Here is a 24,123-nt window from a genome sequence, read left to right as displayed (position 1 = left end):
TCTTAAATTCAAAAATGAAGCATTCTCCCTAAACAAAGTAACAAGAGTGGTGCCAAGAATAACAATTAGGCTATCTTGTAATTTCTAAGTACCCACTCGGTATATTATAACAATTAGGCTATCTGGTAATTTCTAAGTACCCACTCGGTATGATATAACAATTAGGCTATCTTGTCATTTATCTCACTGAAGTGTCCAATTCTATGTAGAACACTACAATGTATCTCACTGAAGTGTCCAATTCTAGGTAGCACACTACAATGTATCTCAGTGAAGTGTCCAATTCTATGTAGAACACTACAATGTATCTCACTGAAGTGTCCAATTCTAGGTAGCACACTACAATGTATCTCAGTGAAGTGTCCAATTCTATGTAGAACACTACAATGTATCTCAGTGAAGTGTCCAATTCTATGTAGAACACTGCAATGTATCTCAGTGAAGTGTCCAATTCTATGTAGAACACTGTAATGTATCTCAGTGAAGTGTCCAATTCTATGTAGAACACTGCAATGTATCTCAGTGAAGTGTCCAATTCTATGTAGAACACTGCAATGTATCTCAGTGAAGTGTCCAATTCTATGTAGAATACTGCATTGTATCTCACTGAAGTGTCCAATTCTATGTAGAACACTGCAATGTATCTCACTGAAGTGTCCAATTCTATGTAGAACACTACAATGTATCTCACTGAAGTGTCCAATTCTATGTAGAACACTGTAATGTGTCTCAGTGAAGTGTCCAATTCTATGTAGAACACTACAATGTATCTCACTGAAGTGTTCGATTCTTTCAAAATTTCATATTCCTATGTTAAGGAATCTTACCCTCGGATGATATTTGAGTGTAACCATGGCAACAAACCCTGATATCGACCAAGTTCCATAGCACCAGATCTGATAACAATTGCACATTCAAGAATCTTCAAGATTTGTTGCTGCATTAAAAAATGGAAAGAATAACATTGATGTTAGCTTACATCCCTGTAGAATAACATTGATGTTAGCTTACATCCCTGTAGCATGACATTGAGGTAAGCTTACATCCCTGTAGAATGACATTGATGTTAGCTTACATCCCTGTAGAATGACATTGATGTTAGCTTACATCCCTGTAGAATGACATTGATGTAAGCTTACATCCCTGTAGAATGACATTGATGTTAGCTTACATCCCTGTAGAATGACATTGATGTTAGCTTACATCCCTGTAGAATGACATTGATGTTAGCTTACATCCCTGTAGAATGACATTGATGTTAGCTTACATCCCTGTAGAATGACATTGATGTTAGCTTACATCCCTGTAGCATGACATTGATGTTAGCTTACATCCCTGTAGAATGACATTGATATTAGCTTACATCCCTGTAAAAGATACTGCAAACTAGACAGTATGCAAAATAAAAGTTTCCATAAATTGAATGAAATAATAGTCAATGCTGATTGGTGACAAGATTGCTTGAAACGGCAATTCTTCCAAAGACATTACAGACTCAATGCTAACATTGCAAGTTCATCAACTCATCAACAACAAATATGCTAAAAATATTCATTTCATTTACATATTTAATATTTCATTTGACATCAATCATCTCACCTTTGTTGCTTTGTTACATGTAGGTGAATTGTAGAAAGCCATGATTAATTTAAATAAATGACACTTCTTATTATAAATGTAGAAATCTGTATGGTCCTTCAAACCAGCCTCACAAAGTTGTAGTATCCAGGTATGCTGCTGTTTGTACTGAGATTTAAACAAATTATTAGAAGAAATAAGTGTTAACACTAATAAAGGAATGCCTTGTGAATTTAAGGCAGCCATCTTGAATTTAACAATGTTGTCAGATGTTGACCTTTGACATGAAGTGTCAGACTTGAATAAAATGCATGTAACTGTACAGTGTAGCAGGTTTTGACAATGACAATGTCTCTTCGAGTCCCTACTTTTACTTTTGTGAATATTTATAATTTAATATCTGGTGGAATATTATCGCTACATGATTGGTAAAGAAGTTGACCAGATTTACATTTTCCTTTTCTTGACTTTGCTTAAAATCAACACTAAAAGCACTTTTAATGTTATACTAGATAATACTGCAGAAACCATGCTGTCGACTGAGAGAGAAACGAACTACAACTACAACTATTGTTGTTTCATGTCTAGACTGGACAAGTAGGTGATTCTGTTGTGTGGATATAATCACACTGTAATCAAGATAGTGTTAACACAGGAAGTACCCAAACAAATAAACTGTATTCATGGAAGTCATAAGAAACGCCACCCTACTGTGAGTAAAAGTTTCAATAGCTAACATCAACATATTGCAACAACAAAAAAACAGTTTTAGTTTTTGTCTATCCTAGTTTAAAGTGAAAGCTTGGTTTCTGATGTCATAAGAGACAATAATGTCCAACTTACTTCCATGTCAGAACTGAACAGTAATCTCTGTAATTGTGGAATGGTATGAAGATTAAACTCAGGTTTGATGAGAAGAAACTTCTGCACCATAGAATACATGGCTGATTGTGGTGTCAGGAATAATTGGATAACCTTGGTGATAAAAATAGTCATAACGCTAGAAATCCTGGTGTTAGGTTCAGTGATGGAATTCTTCAAACAATTCAACAGATACAGAATCTGAAATAAATATCCAAAAATATGAAATCATGTCAATTTCACAGACAGCATTCATGAAAGAACAGACTTAAATGGTTTGAAAATTGTACATTTTGTACATGTATGTTGAGTCTTGTAAACTTTTGATAATAGTAATAATAATAATAAAAAAATCTTTATTTATACTGGATAGTTCTTTAAGTATATAAATACTTGTCTCCCAAGAAGTCCAGTGAGGGCCATCTCTCATGGGTTCAGTGTTAATGCAGGAGGAAACCGGAGTACCCAGGCAAAACCTGTGCTGTTTGGTAGAGTCAAACTGAATGACACTCTTCTTACTTACAGTGTGGTAAATTTAATCGAACCCTGAATGAGTTCAAACCCTTACTACAGTGGTAACATGCAAGTGGATTAACCACTCAGCCACCGACAACCCTGAATGGGTTCAAACCCTGACCACAGTAGTAAGAGACAATAAAAGCCCACGCACAGTCAGTCAGTCTTTTTAGAACACCCTCTAAACTATAATGTTCTCAAAAGTGTTCTTTAATCTCGCATCATAGGTGTTTTACTTGGTCTTATACTAAGTAGGTCTGTATTGTTATTGTTTGGTCGGAATACGTCCCTAACCCTAGAATTAAAGTATATAGAAATACATCATTACACTTTTGATGAACTGTGGTAATCCATTATGTAGAATGTCCACAGTGCTTGAGCTGTAGAGATGGTGCGGTTACACCTCCAGCACTGTGGACAGACTTGCTAATGGATTACATACAACTTATAACTCTCCCAAGATGGCATCCTTACCTGTCTTTGTTCATGAAATCTAGCACCTTCTAGATGGTGAAAGTAAGACATGATCACATGATAGGCAGCAGCTCTCATAGCACTGTCAATACTACTAAGTGTAGCCACTGCTAAACCAAGACCATGCCATTCTATAAACCGTTTACAGTCAACCACTGATTCTGTAGAAAGATTGAGTTAAAACTAATGTCATACATACGTACATACAATATTCCACACATCTAGTTTCTAGATGTGCAGTGATCATGTCAACTTTGTAGTATACCTATTGTACCACGTACTACTAATAGAGTTGAAAACATTCAGATTGAGATACACTTAAAGACTTAAAATCAAAATAAAAGAAATACTACAATGACATCTCTGTCTTTATTCTGGTGTCAACTAAAATGTGTAAGGTAATCAATGAAAGCCTAACCTTACCTGGTGTCAAAAGATGGCTGAACAAGGGCAGCAGGAAAGATGGATCATAGACTGATGAGTCTACAACTCTGTTGTCATGGTGACTAGCTTTCAGGGTCCGTCTCCATGGAAACTTCATCACTGTTTCATACATCTTGTCTTTATCAAGTAAATTCAAGATATCTCTCATATTGGGTTCATTCCATAGACTTCTACCAAATTTCTTCCTATTACTGTGATGGTCTAAGGCTGATGGTCCCCAGATATAAGGTCTGTATAATACACAAAATGTACACAAGCTATCAACATAACACTTAGTAGTCATACTTATGGAATTGATAAAAAAAACTGATATTTTGTTGTTATTGGGATGGTACAAACATAGAATTCAATAAATTCTTGTATTCTTGAATCAATAATACTTAGGTATCACACATTGCATAATGAATATTCATAAACTCTTACACCTGAGAACATTGTATTATCAACAAGAATAACTAGAGGTCTGATGATCAGGTTTAAGACATTTGATGTATCTATATTTATGATATTTGTAATTTATTCATTGGACAATTATCATCTTCTTGCAATGCCGTGGAAAAGACTCCCTAACTCATTAGAAATTAATTTAATAAGTACAAAAAACAAATTCTGTACCACTACAAATACTATAATGATGTGAAATAGCTATCAAATGACAATGAAACAATTAAGATTGTCATGTGATGGTCACATGTTAGGTAACTGTCACGTGATCATCATGTTACTTACCTGAACTCCCACATGATAGCATCATTATTCTCATAAATATTCATGAGGTACAACAGTAATTGGTCTGTTTTACTCAATGTAGCACCATAGGCACTTAGTAAGACACCAAAGTGAGCTGTTTCACAACAAACTGGATTTAAGTCGGCCATCAGAACTAGGAACTTCACCAGGGTTTCTACAATAATAAAGTTACATACAGTAAACAATTACTGTTTTCAACAACTGTGGTACATTTTACATCAGGTAACAGACAAAACTGGACTTTCTGGAAAACTTGTGAACTTTGATGTGAAATACTTTTCATCACACGTACACATTTTAGCAGGTTGACATATAGTATAACAAATATATCCACTAGTGACTTTCAGTATTCAAGACTATGAATATCCAACACATTTGAACTCATCTTGTCAATACTCACATGTGGGTGGACAGCGCCCTCTATGGTAGACAAATCTCATACACATAAATTTGACACACACATACCGGTACATACATAACTTTTTAAAATGAATGGAAAGGTTCTGGTTGTAGCTGCAGTAATGAAATAATGTTGATACAAAACATTCATGAAATGACCTATTGCTGCAGTCATTCAGATATATCAACTTGCTAAAAGTGACATGGGCCAACTTTAGACACAATATTTCATTACATGTACGTTGCTAAACACCAGTACATCTAATTGTCAGATTCACTCACATGTACTTCACAGTTCCAGGCTACAAATACCTAACCAGTAACTAGGGACACTGAAATAAAACTTTGTTTCTGGACAAAAGTTTTGGAGATTTATGAAAAGCTTTTCCCCAAAGTGTATTCACAGGTGTTGATATGGCTCTGACAGCTTACCTTTGATGTGACACCTTACCTTTCACTCTGACACCTTACCTTTCACTCTGACACCTTACCTTTCACCCTGACATCTTACCTTTCACTCTGACATCTTAACTTTCACTCTGACACCTTACCTTTCACTCTGACATCCTACCTTTCACTCTGAAATCTTAACTTTCACTCTGACACCTTACCTTTCACTCTGACACCTTACCTTTCACTCCGACACCTTACCTTTCACTCTGACACCTTACCTTTCACTCTGACACCTTACCTTTCACTCTGACACCTTACCTTTCACTCTGACATCTTACCTTTCACTCTGACACCTTACCTTTCACTCTGACACTTTGTTGTTGATGTTCTTCTGTTGCTAACATTGTTGATAAGAACTGTGAGTGACTGAGCACCATTTGATAAATTGTAGGTAGATATACCATGCCTCCTGTCTTGTTGTTATGGTTACTGTGGTACACTTTAGGAACCATTAACATCAATGTCTGTAGAAGTCTTTCATTTCGATAGCGACATTTCAATCCGGTCTTGACAAATCTGTTCCATACTGGTGCAAACTCCTTGCTGCTAGAGATAGCGTCCAATTCCTGTCAAGAAGTGAAATGGTTACCACTAGTAATGAATAATATCACCATGGCAATTACTAAGTTAAAGCTGATAATCTTTATCTATTATCAGTGCACTCTCCAAAATGGTTAATCTTGTGTTTTCATATTGTCTTAGAGTAGTGTCATTTAAAATGACAAGTGAAAGTAAGAGAGGGAGAGAGAGAGAGAGAGAGAGAGAGAGAGAGAGAGAGAGAGAGAGAGAGAGAGAGAGAGAGAGACAGACAGACAGACAGACAGACAGACAGACAGACAGACAGACAGTCAGAGAGATAGACAGAGACAGAGACAGAGAGACAGAGGCAGTCAGAGAGATAGACAAGACAGACAGAAAGAGACAAAGAGACAGAGAGAGACAGAGACAAAGACAGAGAGACACAGAGACAGAGACAGAGACAGAGACAGACATGGAGAGAAAGACAGATGAGAGATGTATCAACAGTAGAAACTGATAGTCATACAGTCAGTTGCATGCTTGTATTGTCCACATAATTTGAGACAATTCTCAGATAACGTAAATACTCACCATGGCAACAGTACTGACAGACTGATATAGTATACTCTCAAGTTGATCATCTTGTCTTTCTGCTTTGTGTTGAACATTCAGACATTGTAGACAACCAGTGATAAAAGACAAGGACATTGTAGGTAGCTTTCCTTTTGTAGATGATGACGATGATGATGACTCCAGACTTTGAAGAATCTTAAGAGAAGCCTCGACTTGATATCTGCATTTTTATGAAATGAACAAAGTATGATAGATCCTCTTTACTTTAGTTTTGATGAGTGACAACACTTGAGTTAAATTTTATTCTCTGCAACCTATCACAACTAACGATACGAATTTACTACAGTGCCCATATCTCCTTGAAATAAACTTAAGCCATAACTTCTGACATGCACCTTTAACACTTCTGTTGATGATAAACACAGGTTTGAAATGATGAAATAGAGAAAAGGCCCCCTAGTTACCTGCTCCATACTTGTTTAACTGTCACAGGTTTGAGATGATGAAATAGAGAAAAGGCCCCCTAGTTACCTGCTCCATACTTGTTTAACTGTCACTTTGTGTTGTAGTTTACGAAGAATTTCAATCTGAGTATCGGAGTCTGTACATTTCAATAGTTGACACCAAACTGTAAACTTAATATCATTCTCACTGCTGTTACCATGACTACCATCTACCAACCATGTACTCAACCATGTCTGGTATATTCTGTTAAGTTTTTCAATGACATCGCTTTTCTTCTGCTCTGTGAAAATGAAGAAAACAATTGCATGCAATTAATCAGTATTAACTTCAACATGGTGTACACAAGTAATACACATCTCAGATGCTAGACATTTGGTACCAATAACTGTCATAGGGTCACATGACTACAGGTATGATGTCATTCAAACTACTGGCATGATGTCATTCAAACTACCAGTATGATGTCATTCAAACTACTGGTATGATGTCATTCAAACTACTGGTATGATGTCATTCAAACTACCGGTATGATGTCATTCAAACTACAGATATGATGTCATTCAAACTACCGGCATGATGTCATTCAAACTACCGGCATGATGTCATTCAAACAACTGCACAATGTATCCCAAACATAAAAGATTGTTGTTCAAATGTACAAAGCAACCTGCAAATTAGATAAAAGTAAATGACAGACCAATCAATGGCAAAGGTGATTGTCACAAACTGAAAGAAAGTATGATGATGCATACGGTCACAAGTAGCTGTGTATATAAAGTGTTTAGAAATTATCTCTCAATTATTATCAATTTTTCAGTGACCACCCTCTTCTTCTCTCTTTAATACTGTCTTTGACAATGGATTATGAGGTAGTAGATCTTAAACCTACACTAACTGTAACAATGGATTATGAGGTAGTAACAATCAGACAACCAACAACATTTTCACTGAAAATTGCTAAAATATTTTAGCAAAAAGATGAAATCAGGATTTATTGAGGTTGCTCATTTTGGGTGTGGTCCTAAAAATCAATTTGCTTGGATATATTACAAGATACTATGTCATGAGTATGTGTATAGAGCTCTGCAGAATTATGTTTACCTACAGATTATTCAATAGTGTAAAGGGTGCATAGGACAGTACAATTAAATTATTTTATCTAACAAAACAGTTTTAACAAGCCATTGAGAATGACATAGTCCCCGCTATGATTGGGTTTCAAGGAATTAGCGCTACTCTGATCACGCAACAACACTTGTGAACCTAAATCAAACAGACTTAGATATGTTGTGTCTGCTTGTCGGACATGGAACATGCCTACAACAATAAAGGATTGGTCGGGTATGGGGGATCATATCAATATGAAAATGGATATGCAAATGTATGTCATAGAACACTGTCCTAATACCAACTTTGAATGAGATCTGTTCAAGCATGTCTGAGTTATGGCTTTGGACATGGAAAATTTGCAAACAAAATGGCTGCCAGGCAGCCATATTGGATCGTATCATGACGAAAATGGATATGCACATGTATGTCATAGAACACTGTCCTAATACCAACTTTGAATGAGATCTGTTCAAGCATGTCTGAGTTATGGCTTTGGACATGGAAAATTTGCAAACAAAATGGCTGCCAGGCAGCCATATTGGATCGTATCACAATGAAAATGGATATGCACATGTATGTCATAGAACACTGTCCTAATACCAACTTTGAATGAGATCTGTTCAAGCATGTCTGAGTTATGGCTTTGGACATGGAAAATTTGCAAACAAAATGGCTGCCAGGCAGCCATATTGGATCGTATCACAATGAAAATGGATATGCACATGTATGTCATAGAACACTGTCCTAATACCAACTTTGAATGAGATCTGTTCAAGCATGTCTAAGTTATGGCTTTGGACATGAAAATTCACAAACAAAATGGCTGCCAGGCGGCCATATTGGATCGTATCATGACAACAATGAATATGCACATATATGCCATAGAACACTGTCCTAATACCAACTCTGAATGAGATCTGTGTGAGCATGTCTGAGTTATGGCTTTAGACAGGGAAAATTCGCAAACAAAATGGCTGCTAGGCGGCCATATTGGATCGTATCATAAAACAAATTGACGTGCATATGTATGCCATAGCATGTTGCCCCTGTACCAAGTTTGAAAAAAATCGGTACAGGCATCTCCAAGAAACGGCTGCGGACGGACGGACGGACGCACGGACGGACGGACAGACGGAACCCAATCCATAAGTCCCCATTCCGGACTTCGTCCGCGGGGACTAAAAATGTTCCAGTGGCAGCTAGTGCAGCTTTAACCCTTTGTACAAGGTGGTCTTTATTACTAGAAATGTATGGACATCAAACAAATACTGAAATCAAGACATTAAATGAATGAAACATAAGACTATGTGATTACCTAGTGGAGTAGAAGTAGTTGCCCTCCTCATAAAGACACAGACAAGTGGTAGATATACATCTTTGTGATTGGTCATGTGATCATCTTCAGAATCTTGTAGAGAACACCATTCTTGGAACTTGATGTGGTGTGCCAGGCTGTGCGTCAGCAGTAACACGGCTAGTTGTATTCTGACCTGTAACATAGCGACAAGAATAAGATATTGTCATAACGATATGATATGGAACATGTAGGATAACAATCTGACAGATATAGTAGTTACATGTAACAAATCGTTGCATCAATGCAGAAAGGTCATATCCGTTATGCAATTGTATAGGCAGATATGACCTTTCTGCACTGACACGTTGATTAATGTCAATGCACTGGGAAACAACCATGGTCAGTGCATCATCTCAGCCAATTTGACATACCACTAATACACACCAACTTCTTGTAATATATCAATGCTATGATCCCCATAGTATCCTCAACTATGAAGTAACCAACCAGAAAACTCAGTTTAATCATTATGACTGACAACAAAATTTGTCATTTATTTCTGGACACATCGCTTACAACTTGCTCTAACTCTGCCCCATTCTAATCAAGAAGAAAGTTAAGATAATCCGTGACAACAGATGACTACTTTAATGATGATTCTGAACTATGAGGGCACAAAACATATTTTGAAGGATTATTTCAAAATAACCCATACTAACTTCTAACTGTATGCAGGTAAATTTCTGTAAAAGTTGTACATTTTCACATTTAGTTCCATTCATAAATCTTCAAACATTTCTATCTAAAATATTAGAATGTATTCATTAGATTGGTGAGCAATCCAATTCTGTTACAACCAAGACTTTATTACTACTTGCTAATAAGTTTCATTTATTTTTGTATCAAATCACTTTATCCAATAAAAGCATAATGATAAACATTTCAAAATCTAATGATTTCTATATATTATACATCCTGTACTATATAATAATCATGTTCTTTGTAAATGTTCATATCTCCCTCAAAGTGTATTTGTACAAAACGCTACAATAAAAGTTTACCTGTGATGGTGATTGCAGGCAATACTTCATAGTTGTCATGGTAGTGTTGAACACTAACTGTGGATTATTGTTGATCATGTTGAATACAGCTCTGTCAACTTCTACACACTTAGATCCATGCATCAATGTAATCAGCTTTCTGAAACTTTCACTACTGATATGACAAGACTCCAAAAATGTCAGCAGCGTTTCTCCTAGTACTGTGACCTTTGACCCATCATCAGTTACTGACACTAGCCTATCATGTGACATCTGTAGACACTTGTCAACCAATCCCTGCACATCACTAGCAGACCAAAACTGTTGTAGTGTAAGGAGTACTTTCAATCCTTGTTCAAGTTCAAGTCCATCTATATTTTGGCCTTTCTTGTCCTTCTTGCCAAGGTTCTGTATTGTATTTGAAACAAATGCAACAGTTGTCGTGATGTATGGAGACATAATTCTGGTTATCTCTGATTGTGTAGACTTATCTAAGATGTATTTGAGAAAATCAAACACAAATTCTGTGATTAGTGCACTCAGCTCACTCCTTTCTTCGGATGACATCATCACAGTACTGTTTGGCACTGAGTCAACACTAGGAAGAAACCATTCCAAGCAGAGGGGGTGTGAGAGAACAACTTCCAGCACTTGAGGAGCTTCATGCTTCTTCTTAGTTTGGGTTAATTCATTCAAATTAAGTTCACCTATAAAGTCATCATTCTTAGACTTCTCTATTAAAACATCATCATCATGATCTGTTTCATGAGTCTCATTCATTTGAAGATTTTCAACTACCTTGAGTGAACGTTGGTGAAGTTTTTCTACAAGTAGGAAATAAGTCTTTAGAAGTGTTTTCTTCTTGGCAATCTATAAATAAATCATGACATATGAATTACACATGAGTTCAAAATGGACAATTTTATTTCTAATCATGTTTTAACACCAAGGGTGTGGATAATGTTCAACAAACCAAGTATACTGTAAACCTGGTAATTTTCACTAAAGACTTATTTTTTGCTTATTTCCATGGACACCAAAAATACAAAAACAAGTAGAGACTAAAATGCCTTCTTCTTGTACATGAACATACTGTACCAGTCTGGTATATATATATAGAGAGAGAAAGTAAAAATTAGTCTAGCTGGAGACTAAAATATATTGGTTTACAGTATACAATGTGACATTTAGTCAGTCACTAATGCCATTATCATAGAAATGTAAAGGCCAATGTTAGATTAGGATTAAGGTTTGGGTATGAAAGGGACATGGTCTGCAACTTGTAAGTATTCTTTGTCATTATTGTTTTCAAATAAAAGGTTACTTATATTTTACCCTTCACTGTCACTTCTGTAACAACAAGTAGTCACTGACAAAACTCTCACTGTATCAACTACTGTCACAGTGATACTGTATTCTCACACTATATGAATGAAATGATGTTATTTTATTCTGATATATTACACTACAGTATCACAGCAGTTTAAACCGTGGGAGTTTTGCCAGTGGGTACTGGATTTTAGAAAAGTGATAGTGAAGGGTAAAATCTACTAAGTAAACTTTTATTTGGATACAAAAATGACAACAACTTCCAAGTTGTAGACCATGTCCCTTTTACTGGCAGGGGCTGTATAAAAAGTTGTAGACCATGTCCCTTTTACTGGCAGGGGCTGTATAAAAAGTTGTAGACCATGTCCCTTTTACTGTCAGGGGCTGTATAAAAAGTTGTAGACCATGTCCCTTTTACTGGCAGGGGCTGTATAAAAAGTTGTAGACCATGTCCCTTTTACTGGCAGGGGCTGTATAAAAAGTTGTAGACCATGTCCCTTTTATTGGCAGGGGCTGTATACAAAGTTGTAGACCATGTCCCTTTTACTGGCAGGGGCTGTATACAAAGTTATAGACCATGTCCCTTTTACTGGCAGGGGCTGTATAAAAAGTTGTAGACCATGTCCCTTTTACTGGCAGGGATGTATAAAAAGTTATAGACCATGTCCCTTTTACTGGCAGGGGCTATATAAAAAGTTGTAGACATGTCTCTTTTATTGGCAGGGGCTGTGTAAAAAGTTGGTTCTCAAATAAAAATAATCTGATTTTAATCAATCCTTATGGCTTCACTGATAAGATAGTAGCAATCCAAGACTATGAAATTGAACATTGGACTTACTACAAGTAACTGACAGAAGTTTGATTTTTTTTCTCAAAATGTATATACTGGTAGTACAGATAGAAAATACCTACACAAAATACAGTATACTTACTTTGTGAATTGTTGGACAAGTGATAACTGAATTAGCATAGAGTAGGACTTGTTTAACTGCTAGTATGATGTCATCAATAGATATTATCTTATCAATACAATTCTTTACTTCCTCTGTATTACAAAGTATTCCATCTCCTTGCCTTGTCTGAAAGCCATCATATATAATATCACTAAACTTCATCTCTTGGTCAAAGTTGGTTTGATGTTTCTCAGATTTCTTTTTCTTTGGAGTTTTCTGAAAAAAATCAAATAAACTTTGACAGAATTGTGAAAAAAAAACAATTTGGTAGCAAATGGACTCCATTCAATGTTATTAATTGAGTCTTTGCAATCTAAATGCAACTATTTAGCTTTCAACCAAATCTGTCATATGTCATTTAACGGTTTGGCATCTGGTCAAGTGACATGTCATGTCATACCACTGTGCCCTGCTGTGTCATGTCATACCACACTGTGCCCTGCTGTGTCATGTCACACCACACTGTGTCATGCTGTGTCATGTCATACCACTGTGCCCTGCTGTGTCATGTCATACCACACTGTGTCATGTCATACCACACTGTGCCCTGCTGTGTCATGTCATACCACACTGTGCCGTGTTGTCATGTCATACCACACTGTGCCCTGTTGTGTCATGTCATATCACACTGTGCCGTGTTTTGTCATGTCATACCACACTGTGCCATGCAGTGTCATCTTGTGTTGCACTGTGCCATGTTATGTCATGTCGTGCCACACTGTGCCATGTTGTGTAGTGTCGTGTCATGCCGTTATGTGCCGTGCTGTGTCATGTCACACTATTTGGCAGCACGCTGGTTAAGGATGAATGACATGACATATCTTGCAATTTAATGAACTGACAGCAATTTAAAGAACTGACAGCAATGTAATAAACTGACAGCAATTTAATGAACTGACAGCAATTTAATGAACTGACAGCAATTTAATGAACTGACAGCAATCTTGAAATGTTTAACTAGTGTTTCAATCTCTGTATGTAGGTATAAATATGCAATGTTGTGATGCAGAACAACAAGACAATATATCTTGTATTTTCTGTTCAAACACTTACTACTTGGCTTGTATGTGTTGTAAAGTCAATAACATGACTGTATTTATTTATTGCCAAAGAAACACCACATGTACGACAAACTCAATAAGAGAAAGAGCAATTTAATCAATTCAATTTAATTGCTATATCTAAATCTGTTTACATCATTCTATAAAATGTCTCACAGAAATCTGCCAACTTTATTTCCCCTTACCTCTACCTTCTTGTTACTTGGAAGGAACATAGCAGTGTATGTTAATAATTCTTTCTGATGGTTGGATAGTGTGGGTGGTGGTGCTTCCTGGTCAGGATTATCATGAGTAAAGATTTGTTGAACCAACAAACACAATGGTGCTGGGTTGAGCTGACCATGGAGAATGTCTTTGATAATCTCAAAAAGAAATTTATCAACACAACCTAAAAAGATTTAAAATATTTCCAGATAAGTTCAACATAATTATTAAAGTGGCATAAGTTGAGTGCATCAGTTTTTTTACTCATTGCAAGTAAAAAATAAAACCACATCCTAGTATGTTAATGTCAATGTATTATCTTCTAGAACATTATAATTGTATTCTGACATTGTCAGAACAGTTGATTGCATAGTTGGGATTTCCTTCACATTTCTTGATACATATCATAAATTATGTCATCAGATTGTTATATCTAAATACCATATTTGAATTCAGTCAATTGTGAGTGGCAGTTAATGTGTGTCAGTAAGTACAATACTGTGTGTCAGTAAGTACACTGTGTGTCAGTAAGTACAATACTGTGTAAGTACAATATTGCAAGTACCTTTTAAATATGCAGAAAACACTACACCTATACACGTATAAACTCAGTTTGTGCCCCTTTAATCATTGCATATCCTAACTGCTTACTGTGATAACTGAAGTTTATTACCAATTCATAAAATCTTGATACAGTGACAGTTCTATAAACACTTGGACCACTACTAGTATTTTTCTCTCCATTGACAAAGTCATAGTTTCACAACTTTGGTAAAGTATAGGCTAATGCAATCCAATTATCCTCCAATCAAAGACTCTATGTCAGAAATGGCGATCTCACCTGATTTGATGTTATCACTACCACCAACCCAGTCCTGTAACACTCCTACCACTAGAGGGCTGAATGGAAATGACTCTGAACACCATGCACTGCTCTTATTGGATAGTTCAGGTGATGACATCACACCACTTGGACCTGCTTCCATGGAAATATCTCCCATACTGAGAATAGCTAATCAGATAATAGAGAGATGATGAGTGATAGTGGTTAATTTTTTAGGAGGAATTTATAAGAATTTGTATGAATTTATACGAATTGCTTCAACAAAATTTGCTGTGATATAAACATGGACAGTATAAATTATCAGTAAATTGCTAAAATTTTTACAACAGCAATAAAATCAGAATTTTGAGTACATCTATCATCTAAATAGGTGAGTTGAACAACATAATCTCTTTACTTCCTAGAGTGTTTGTTCCCACCAAAGGTAGTGTTTTCTTTGCTTATGTTCAAATATATATTTACTACTATGGTGGTGCTGGTCTCATTGATCAAACTGGATCCACAGTATGACAAAATATTTATTTGACGACAGTTTTACAAACTACCCTGTGACTGTAACTGTGCTGTCACTTTAAAACCATAACACTGTAACTGTCTGTTAGAATAAATTTATCCCTTCATTTTGTTAGCCTAGTTTGAACTGAGTGTGGAAGATATGATACATGTGTACATGTTGTAGAGATACAGTTGGAAATGATGAAAACTGAGATTATAAACTTTTTCACTTGGGTGAAAATACTTTGGATAAAACCTTGATTTAACCCTTATTCTAAGTGTAATACTAACTGTCAATGTAAGACTTTGATAGCATTACAAATTGTCTTCCTGTGTTATTAAAAGTCACATAGCAGTGTTTCACTGACATTTCAGTATTCTACAGTATACGTATACCAGTAAATTGTTAATGAACTATATTATATACATATAAACTCAGTTTATGTTTCTTTAGCATACATACCAGTAAACTGTTAATGAACTATATACAGACATACCATCAATTCCAGATTCTCCAACACTGTGAGTATCGTCTCCACTATCACTATTCATAGTATTAGCTTCTGATACAATATCTATAATTCTATCTGTCAATGGGTATGGATTGAATACCACTTTGATGAGTAATCTCTCCATATAATCTATCAATACACTGGTGTCACTTTTATCTTGTCTTTCCAACTCTGACAACCATATACTAATCTCATCCTGAGTCAGTTCAAAGATTCCTGTTTCTTGTAAAACCTGGAAAGATCAAATTGGAAAGAAAAGACATACATATATAACCAAAAAAAAATTGATATCAGAAAAAAAATCACTTTTGTCTACATTTCAGAATGACAAAAAATTGAGGTATTCAAATAGTTATAAACAGACACGAAACTTGTCTGACAAAGTTCAGTGGACAAGAAGATATGAAAATAGTTGTTTAGCAGTGTTAAGTATCAATTCTACAGACCATGACTGAAACAGGATAGAAAGGCTTTCTTTGGATTTTCCAACTTTTGACTATCCAGCACCAGGGTCTGAATCTGACAGATTAAAGTGTTATACAAAGCCATTTTATTAAGATACTATTTTTATTACCATTCCTATAATGTCAGTTTACATATTTTAAAAAATCAATTCTGGTCTAATATACTTAGTATTCCATTCATGTTCCACTTGTAATTTACAAATTTCCTTCAATCATCATCCTTTTTTCTGTTTTTTTAATAATTAGCTCAGTTCAATTTCCTTTTCTTTCACTTTAGAGTAACAACAACTATACATACTTTATCTATTAGCTGTCTTGTGATTGACTTCAATTGTGGATGTTGTGTTGTAACTAGCAACTCTAATAAAATTGATATCCCTGTTCCTTGACCTTTCACCTGAAAACAAACAAACAATTCTTTTGTTATCTCCAGTGTCTCTCACATTTTAGCAGGCACATAGTATACAAAATATCACACTCAAAACATGGTAACATGTAGCCTTAGTATAAATAACTTTATCTTTCTCCATATGACAAATAACTATCTGAATTGAGGGTACAGTATCAAATATACTAGCTTATTGTCCAATAAATTAATTGCTAGATAAAAAAACATTTATATATCATTTGAATTCAGTACACAGTAAAGTTCAAAGATACTGAACAAGAAAACATAATAGTTGTTTTAAAGATGCACTGACTGCAACTACAACATTTGCTGAAAAATGTTTTGTTAGGTTCACATAACATCATACACTGTGAACATTATTGCATCACCTGTAGGTTAATATTTTTGTAGCTGTATACACAATAAATCTAATTAAAATGATTTTTGCAAAAATCGGTGCCCTCAGCAATCATCACTATTTCAACCTGTTTCTGTACTGCTAATGGATAATATCGACCACTGGTTAATGATTATTGGTATTTTGAACAATTTTCAGTGAAAATATGGAAAAATGATGTTCCAGTTACAACTACTAAAGTTTTAACAGACCCAAAGCTGAGCTTTTACTTAAGATTTTAATCTAGTCACTGCGCTATTTACTGGATGTAGTTCAACAGGTAGACTGGCAAACTTACATTTTTAAACCATCGAAATTTCCCAGGTGCTGAATGTAGTAATAATTGAAATGCAAAATACTGCACTGTAAGATGTGATGTATCATCCGTCATGTCTGTATGTGTGTCTGTACTTATCACACCATATAGCAATCTACTGAAATCATAATCACACTGGACAAAACTTTCAGGAAAAGTGTGTTGGTAAGAACACAAGACTTGAAGAATTTGGGCTTTCAGCACAGTCACTGGTGGTGCCTTCTCATCTGAAAAAGGTATTAAAAACACAGTTCTTATGTTTTCCATTCATCAATGCTGATATCGTTAAATTAATTTGAAATGAATCACAACTTAAGATGCAATCTTGTCAGTATTGAGATGAAAAACTGTGTATAAATACAATTTATCCTTTTGTTAAAGAGTGCTGGTCCATACTACATAAAGAGATAGTGACAGACAGCTAGACTTACATTTTATAGACAATCAGAGAATGATGAAGACACATTTACATACAAACAGACAGACAGACATACAAAGAGATAGTCAATAGATTTACACACACACACACACACACACACACACACACACACACACAGACTAACTGATTGACAGAAAGACATTGATTGATTGACTGACTGACTAACTGACTGACAGACAGACAGACAGACAAGACAGACAGGCGACAGACAGACAAACAGACAGACATAGTGAGAGAGTAAGGTGTTAGACAGAATATATCAAAAGCAAATGAGAATGAGACTTAGAAAACAAGAGAGAGATATTGACATGTTGCCTTATGAAAATAATGATGAGAAAAGGAGGAATTTATGTCTTTATTATAAATAGAGCATGTCTACATTTAACATCTTATAAGAGTACATGCTTGAAATAACAGGGTGCCAAACATTTTGACAGACAGATATAAGCATAGCTTAACATAGGCATGTACAATAAAGAAAGATCAACTATACCAGTTTCAGCTCCTTCAGGCTTTATTCCTGCTTTCGTTTCCATAGCAACATCCTCATGTACTCCAGTTTCCATGGAATTCTCCTTTTTGTCCTTCACTCCTCTTTGATTTTTCTTTGTCACTTTTTGCCAACAACTTGAAATGATATGTATTTCAGGTAAAATCTTTGTAAAAAATAAAATGATACACATTATGTTAAAAATATTGCACTTGCTAGCTAACAAAGAGATTTCAAATTTTCCATTGTCTATATTGATATAAATAGATGAAGACATTAACATCTGGAATAGTTATCACCCGACAACATACATTGAGATATTGTCAGTCACTGTGAGTGTTCCACACATTACTGTTACTTACAAACAAAACACTGTACATGTACATAATGTAGAGCACCACAACGACGAATCTTGCAGTCTATTGGTATGAACATTAAATGATTCTTACCTTGCACAGTGATTCTTGGTAGAGTTCAATGAACTTTTGTCTCTCCTCACCATTGTATACCGTACAGATCTTACTACTGTCTGGATGCTGGCAGTGTTCTAGGGCTGATTTCACTCTCTTTAATATCATGGACATTAGTTTTAAAGTGATGAATTGAACACGTCTACTAACACTCTGTGGACATATTGAAAATAAAAAGTTACTGAAACAAGTAAATAATGTTTGTAAATTTGCTGTTTTTGATCATTTAGTGTTCATTTAGTTGGTTTTTTTTTACCATTTTATGGTCAATCATTGGCAACTATTGCCATGGTATCATTCTTTATGATGTCATTGATACCATGGTAACCATTGCCATGACAGCCAAGGTTTTTAAGCTTTAATGAACCATGTACAATTGTAGTAATGTTGTCATGATGAGGTTTATGGTGTCACTGATACCATGGTAACCATTGCCATGACAGCCAAAGTTTTTAAGCTTTAATGACCCATGTGCATGTAGTAGAGTTATCATGATGAGGTTTATGTCATTGGTACCATGGTAACCATTGCCAAGGAATCTTACCTTTATTCCTTGTGACAGCATTGCTCTAGTTGCAACCACTGGTACTGTGGTAACCATTGTCATAGTAACAAGTTTTGATACAGGTACTTTGTCTGTTACTTGGAATGATGGTGGAACTTCAGGTTGGTTTTGATAAACCTGTTGGAGACAATTATTTTTAACATAATGACTCCCCATTTACCCTTCTCTCTTTTGATTTTTTTTTGTTAACAATATTTTGTAATCAATTTTATACGCTTGGGTAAATAAATTAAACTTATAATAGAATTTCAACTGTATGAAAAATTTGAAGAAACAACACACACAATGCATATATTTTTGGGCTGTTAATAAGTGGATTGAAATTTTCCATCGCAAATAACAACACACTGATTAATTTAATCAATTAATTAGTGGATCAGAAAAATACAGTTTGTAAAATAAACAAATTTTGACCAAAATATATGAAACTTATGAATTATATACTGCATATTATATTAATTTTTAAAAAATTTAATAAAATACCCTAGGTTCAGAAATGCAATAATTTTCAGAAAACTAGAAAAAAAGTGAACCTTGAACATCATTGATGATTTTTAATGAGATATGTAGTATGAAATATATCTGATAAATCTGACTTACTTTCATAAGTAGATCCATGTTAGTCAGCCATCTTTCTGATAGTCTTGGACTAAATGATTGGTCACTTTGTGTCAAATATTTACTAAGTAAATCAGGACAAGCTGTAAGGATTTTAATAATCAAATCTACAACCAACGGATCACTAGTAATGGATTTCAGAGACAGAAGGAACTTTAATAAGATGGTGTTTTGATTCCTAAAAGCAAGAAAAGGAAAAAATTTACAACTGTATGTTTATAATTCGATATAGTAAGAAGTGAATCTCAAATTTTTGCTGACATCACATCAGCATCGTCAGGGGTGTACTACAATGGGCTACGTGGAAACAGCTTGAAAGAAACAGCTGGGATCTCAATGCCTGCATCCTGGTTTAGGGTGGGCTTCTGTTGGTGAATATGGCTTCCTTCAATCTGCATCTGTAAAGTTGTTCTTCCTTATCCAAGATTTTGACATTCTTCATATCACATTTATGTTGTGTCTTCTTCAAGTTCTAAAGTGTGAGGACGGCAACTCTGACTATATTGGTGAGATGGCTTGTCCAATGGGCATTCACTTAAGAGGACATGTTAGTGGCTGTTAACCATTATAGGAGAACACATATGCAGGTTGAAGGAAGCCATATGTATTCACCAATGGAAGTCCAATTTAAACCGAGATACAGGCATTGAGATCCAAGCTGGTTCTCTCAAGTTCATTTCACAGGTCTCTTCTGAGATATATGACAAATAGCCAAATGCAATATACCCCTGACAAGACGTCATACACCCCTGACAACGCTGACAAGACGTCATACACCCCTGACAATGCTGACAAGACGTCATACACCCCTGACAACGCTGACAAGACGTCAGCAAACATTTGGGATTCATGTCCAAAAATGTTTTAACTGTGAATAGAAATATCATAACTAAGTTATTAAATATGAACATTCATTCTCACATACACTAGAAAAAAGGCACAAGATTAACTTGATGTTTCTCTGAAATCACAAGTAATTGTAGGTGATATAAAATCATGACATGACTCTTCAGAACCCATAGTTTAGGAAAATGACTTCATTTCCTGGACTGATATTCCCCTTTAATTGAATATTTACATACCTTCCAGATGTACCAATACTTCTGTCATAGAAATTAATACCAAATTTGTATGAACAGGTTAAGGTGATAAGGAAGTCCTGAACTAAATTACGTATGATACTCAGTCCTTCCACTCCTTGTATGTCTTCATTATCATCATCATCGTCTGTCTGTACAAAATAACATTTCACAAAGATGACATTTCTATGTATGTGAGCAGAGAAGTTTCACAACAAAGTTGAAAACCAATGCTGGTTGGCATGGCAATGGAAAAAAAGTGGAATTGAACGTCAATGTACACATCTTATGGCCTCTTTGATAACTACATGTATTACAGTATTACACCTAGTTATTTTTGCCACTAGAAAACTTTGTGATTTCACAGATTCCAACTTGTTCTTAAAAACTCATATTTATAAATTTCTAAGCCTGGTGCACTGTGCACTGTCTCATTTTTTGTTTTCGAAATAATTGAAAATGAGTTTTTAAAAGGGAAAATCTCCAGGTTTACAGTATATATAATAATAACTCCAATTATAATATATGGGAGTTTTGACTTATTAATCTGTCTGACATGCAAATGGTGGATAAAGTACTAAACCAAAATACAAATGCACACATTGGAATTGTAATATTTTATTTGCATGGATAGGTTAAAGTTTGTTTTGTGGCAGATATATAATCTATTTTTGTTGTAGTGAGTTTAGTCCAAATATATTGCTGTAAGAGTATTATGCACAGTTGCAATTTTGATTGGCACTACGTTCTCCGTTATATTGCCAACAGACAATATAAGGATTCACTATGCTGGCTGTTCCTACATGACTGCATTCACTATGCTGGTTGTTCCTACATGACTGCAATCACAAGATGTGATGTGTATATCGAGGCATCTTACATGAAATTCACTTGCACACTATCTTCCTTATTTTTCTGTTTTCATTTTTATGCATTGTGAAGCACCTCTGAACAATTATCATTTTGGATATTGGCACTATCTTTGTTTCCCTTGAAACATTGGCATGGTAATATGTGTATATTGAGATATGTAACCTTTGAATACTAACCTTGTTTTGGTCAAGTTCAAAGTCATACTGTCCTTCCCACTTGTACAAACTAACTAAATTCTGTAGTGTGTTTTCACTGAATAATCTCATCTTAGATGTCTTTGAAATGGCTGAATTATTGATAACCTGAAAATAAGAACAAACATCATTATATACATGTATGTATGTATGTACCAGAGACTACTTGTTGCATTGGTGCTTGTGCATACTAGTGGTAATATTACATATGTACAAAATGTACCATAGACTACTTGCATCGGTGTGTGCGCATAGTAGTTGTATCTACACTGCAGTGAAATCCAAAAAAACATTATTGCATACCTGTATGCAAATGATATGCAAATGATGGTATTTGTATCATGTATCAACGTTTTAAAGTATAGTTTAGATATATACCACATTTACTATGTACAGTACAGATTACAATCCAAGTGTATAGTGGAGGCTCTGTAGTACAGACTACAACCCTGGTGTGCAGTGGAGGCTCTGTAGTAAAGATTACAACCCTAGTGTATAGTGGAGGCTCTGTAGTAAAGATTACAACCCTAGTGTATAGTGGAGGCTCTGTAGTACAGATTACAACCCTGGTGTGCAGTGGATGCTCTGTAGTACAGATTACAACCCTGGTGTGCAGTGGAGGCTCTGTAGTACAGATTACAACCCTTACCTTTTCTTTCAATGTTGTAAGTAGTAAGTGTACAGTGGAGGCTCTGTAGTACAGATTACAACCCTGGTGTATAGTGGAGGCTCTGTAGTACAGATTACAACCCTAGTGTATAGTGGAGGCTCTGTAGTACAGATTACAACCCTGGTGTATAGTGGAGGCTCTGTAGTACAGATTACAACCCTAGTGTATAGTGGAGGCTCTGTAGTACAGATTACAACCCTAGTGTATAGTGGAGGCTCTGTAGTACAGATTACAACCCTGGTGTATAATGGAGGCTCTGTAGTACAGATTACAACCCTGGTGTATATTGGAGGCTCTGTAGTACAGATTACAATCCTGGTGTATAGTGGAGGCTCTGTAGTACAGATTACAACCCTGGTGTATAATGGAGGCTCTGTAGTACAGATTACAATCCTGGTGTATAGTGGAGGCTCTGTAGTACAGATTACAACCCTGGTGTATAGTGGAGGCTCTGTAGTACAGATTACAACCCAGGTGTACAGTGGAGGCTCTGTAGTACAGATTACAACCCTGGTGTACAGTGGAGGCTCTGTAGTACAGATTACAACCCAGGTGTATAGTGGAGGCTCTGTAGTAAAGATTACAACCCTGGTGTACAGTGGAGGCTCTGTAGTACAGATTACAACCCTGGTGTACAGTGGAGGCTCTGTAGTAAAGATTACAACCCTGGTGTATAGTGGAGGCTCTGTAGTACAGATTACAATCCTGGTGTATAGTGGAGGCTCTGTAGTACAGATTACAACCCTGGTGTATAGTGGAGGCTCTGTAGTACAGATTACAACCCAGGTGTACAGTGGAGGCTCTGTAGTACAGATTACAACCCTGGTGTACAGTGGAGGCTCTGTAGTACAGATTACAACCCAGGTGTATAGTGGAGGCTCTGTAGCAAAGATTACAACCCTGGTGTACAGTGGAGGCTCTGTAGTACAGATTACAACCCTGGTGTACAGTGGAGGCTCTGTAGTACAGATTACAATCCTGGTGTACAGTGGAGGCTCTGTAGTACAGATTACAATCCTGGTGTATAGTGGAGGCTCTGTAGTACAGATTACAATCCTGGTGTATAGTGGAGGCTCTGTAGTACAGATTACAACCCTGGTATAGTAGTGGAGGCTCTGTAGTACAGATTACAACCCTAGTGTTACTGAGTATAGTGGAGGCTCTGTAGTACAGATTACAACCCTGGTGTGCAGTGGAGGCTCTGTAGTACAGATTACAAGCCTGGTGTATAGTGGAGGCTCTGTAGTACAGATTACAACCAAGGTGTATAGTGGAGGCTCTGT

At 35.8% G+C, this 24,123-nt stretch overlaps 1 protein-coding gene across 1 annotated transcript in view; it reads right to left on the bottom strand.

Moving 5' to 3' along the window:
• LOC144432668 (nucleolar pre-ribosomal-associated protein 1-like) overlaps window positions 1–24,123 on the bottom strand; it is a 51,115-nt gene that overhangs the window by 5,107 nt on the left and 21,885 nt on the right. The window contains exons 7-29 of the mRNA XM_078120931.1: window positions 22,153–22,278; window positions 21,107–21,255; window positions 20,007–20,202; window positions 19,386–19,523; window positions 18,821–18,994; window positions 18,375–18,537; window positions 17,425–17,669; window positions 16,640–16,738; window positions 15,863–16,109; window positions 14,868–15,038; window positions 14,008–14,210; window positions 12,741–12,977; window positions 10,501–11,349; window positions 9,447–9,632; window positions 7,099–7,304; window positions 6,586–6,787; window positions 5,774–6,041; window positions 4,603–4,777; window positions 3,853–4,103; window positions 3,430–3,590; window positions 2,422–2,640; window positions 1,600–1,746; window positions 828–937 (exon numbers count right to left, since the gene is read on the bottom strand). Of these exons, the coding sequence (XP_077977057.1) occupies window positions 828–937; window positions 1,600–1,746; window positions 2,422–2,640; window positions 3,430–3,590; window positions 3,853–4,103; window positions 4,603–4,777; window positions 5,774–6,041; window positions 6,586–6,787; window positions 7,099–7,304; window positions 9,447–9,632; window positions 10,501–11,349; window positions 12,741–12,977; window positions 14,008–14,210; window positions 14,868–15,038; window positions 15,863–16,109; window positions 16,640–16,738; window positions 17,425–17,669; window positions 18,375–18,537; window positions 18,821–18,994; window positions 19,386–19,523; window positions 20,007–20,202; window positions 21,107–21,255; window positions 22,153–22,278 (4,922 nt within the window). The remainder of the gene's footprint in view (window positions 1–827; window positions 938–1,599; window positions 1,747–2,421; window positions 2,641–3,429; window positions 3,591–3,852; window positions 4,104–4,602; window positions 4,778–5,773; window positions 6,042–6,585; window positions 6,788–7,098; window positions 7,305–9,446; window positions 9,633–10,500; window positions 11,350–12,740; window positions 12,978–14,007; window positions 14,211–14,867; window positions 15,039–15,862; window positions 16,110–16,639; window positions 16,739–17,424; window positions 17,670–18,374; window positions 18,538–18,820; window positions 18,995–19,385; window positions 19,524–20,006; window positions 20,203–21,106; window positions 21,256–22,152; window positions 22,279–24,123) is intronic.

Source organism: Glandiceps talaboti, chromosome 3 (genome assembly GCF_964340395.1).
Source record: "Glandiceps talaboti chromosome 3, keGlaTala1.1, whole genome shotgun sequence".
NCBI lineage: Eukaryota > Metazoa > Hemichordata > Enteropneusta > Spengelidae > Glandiceps > Glandiceps talaboti.
The sequence above is the reverse complement of the archived record's forward strand: the minus strand, read 5'-3'. Positions and strand labels throughout refer to the sequence as shown.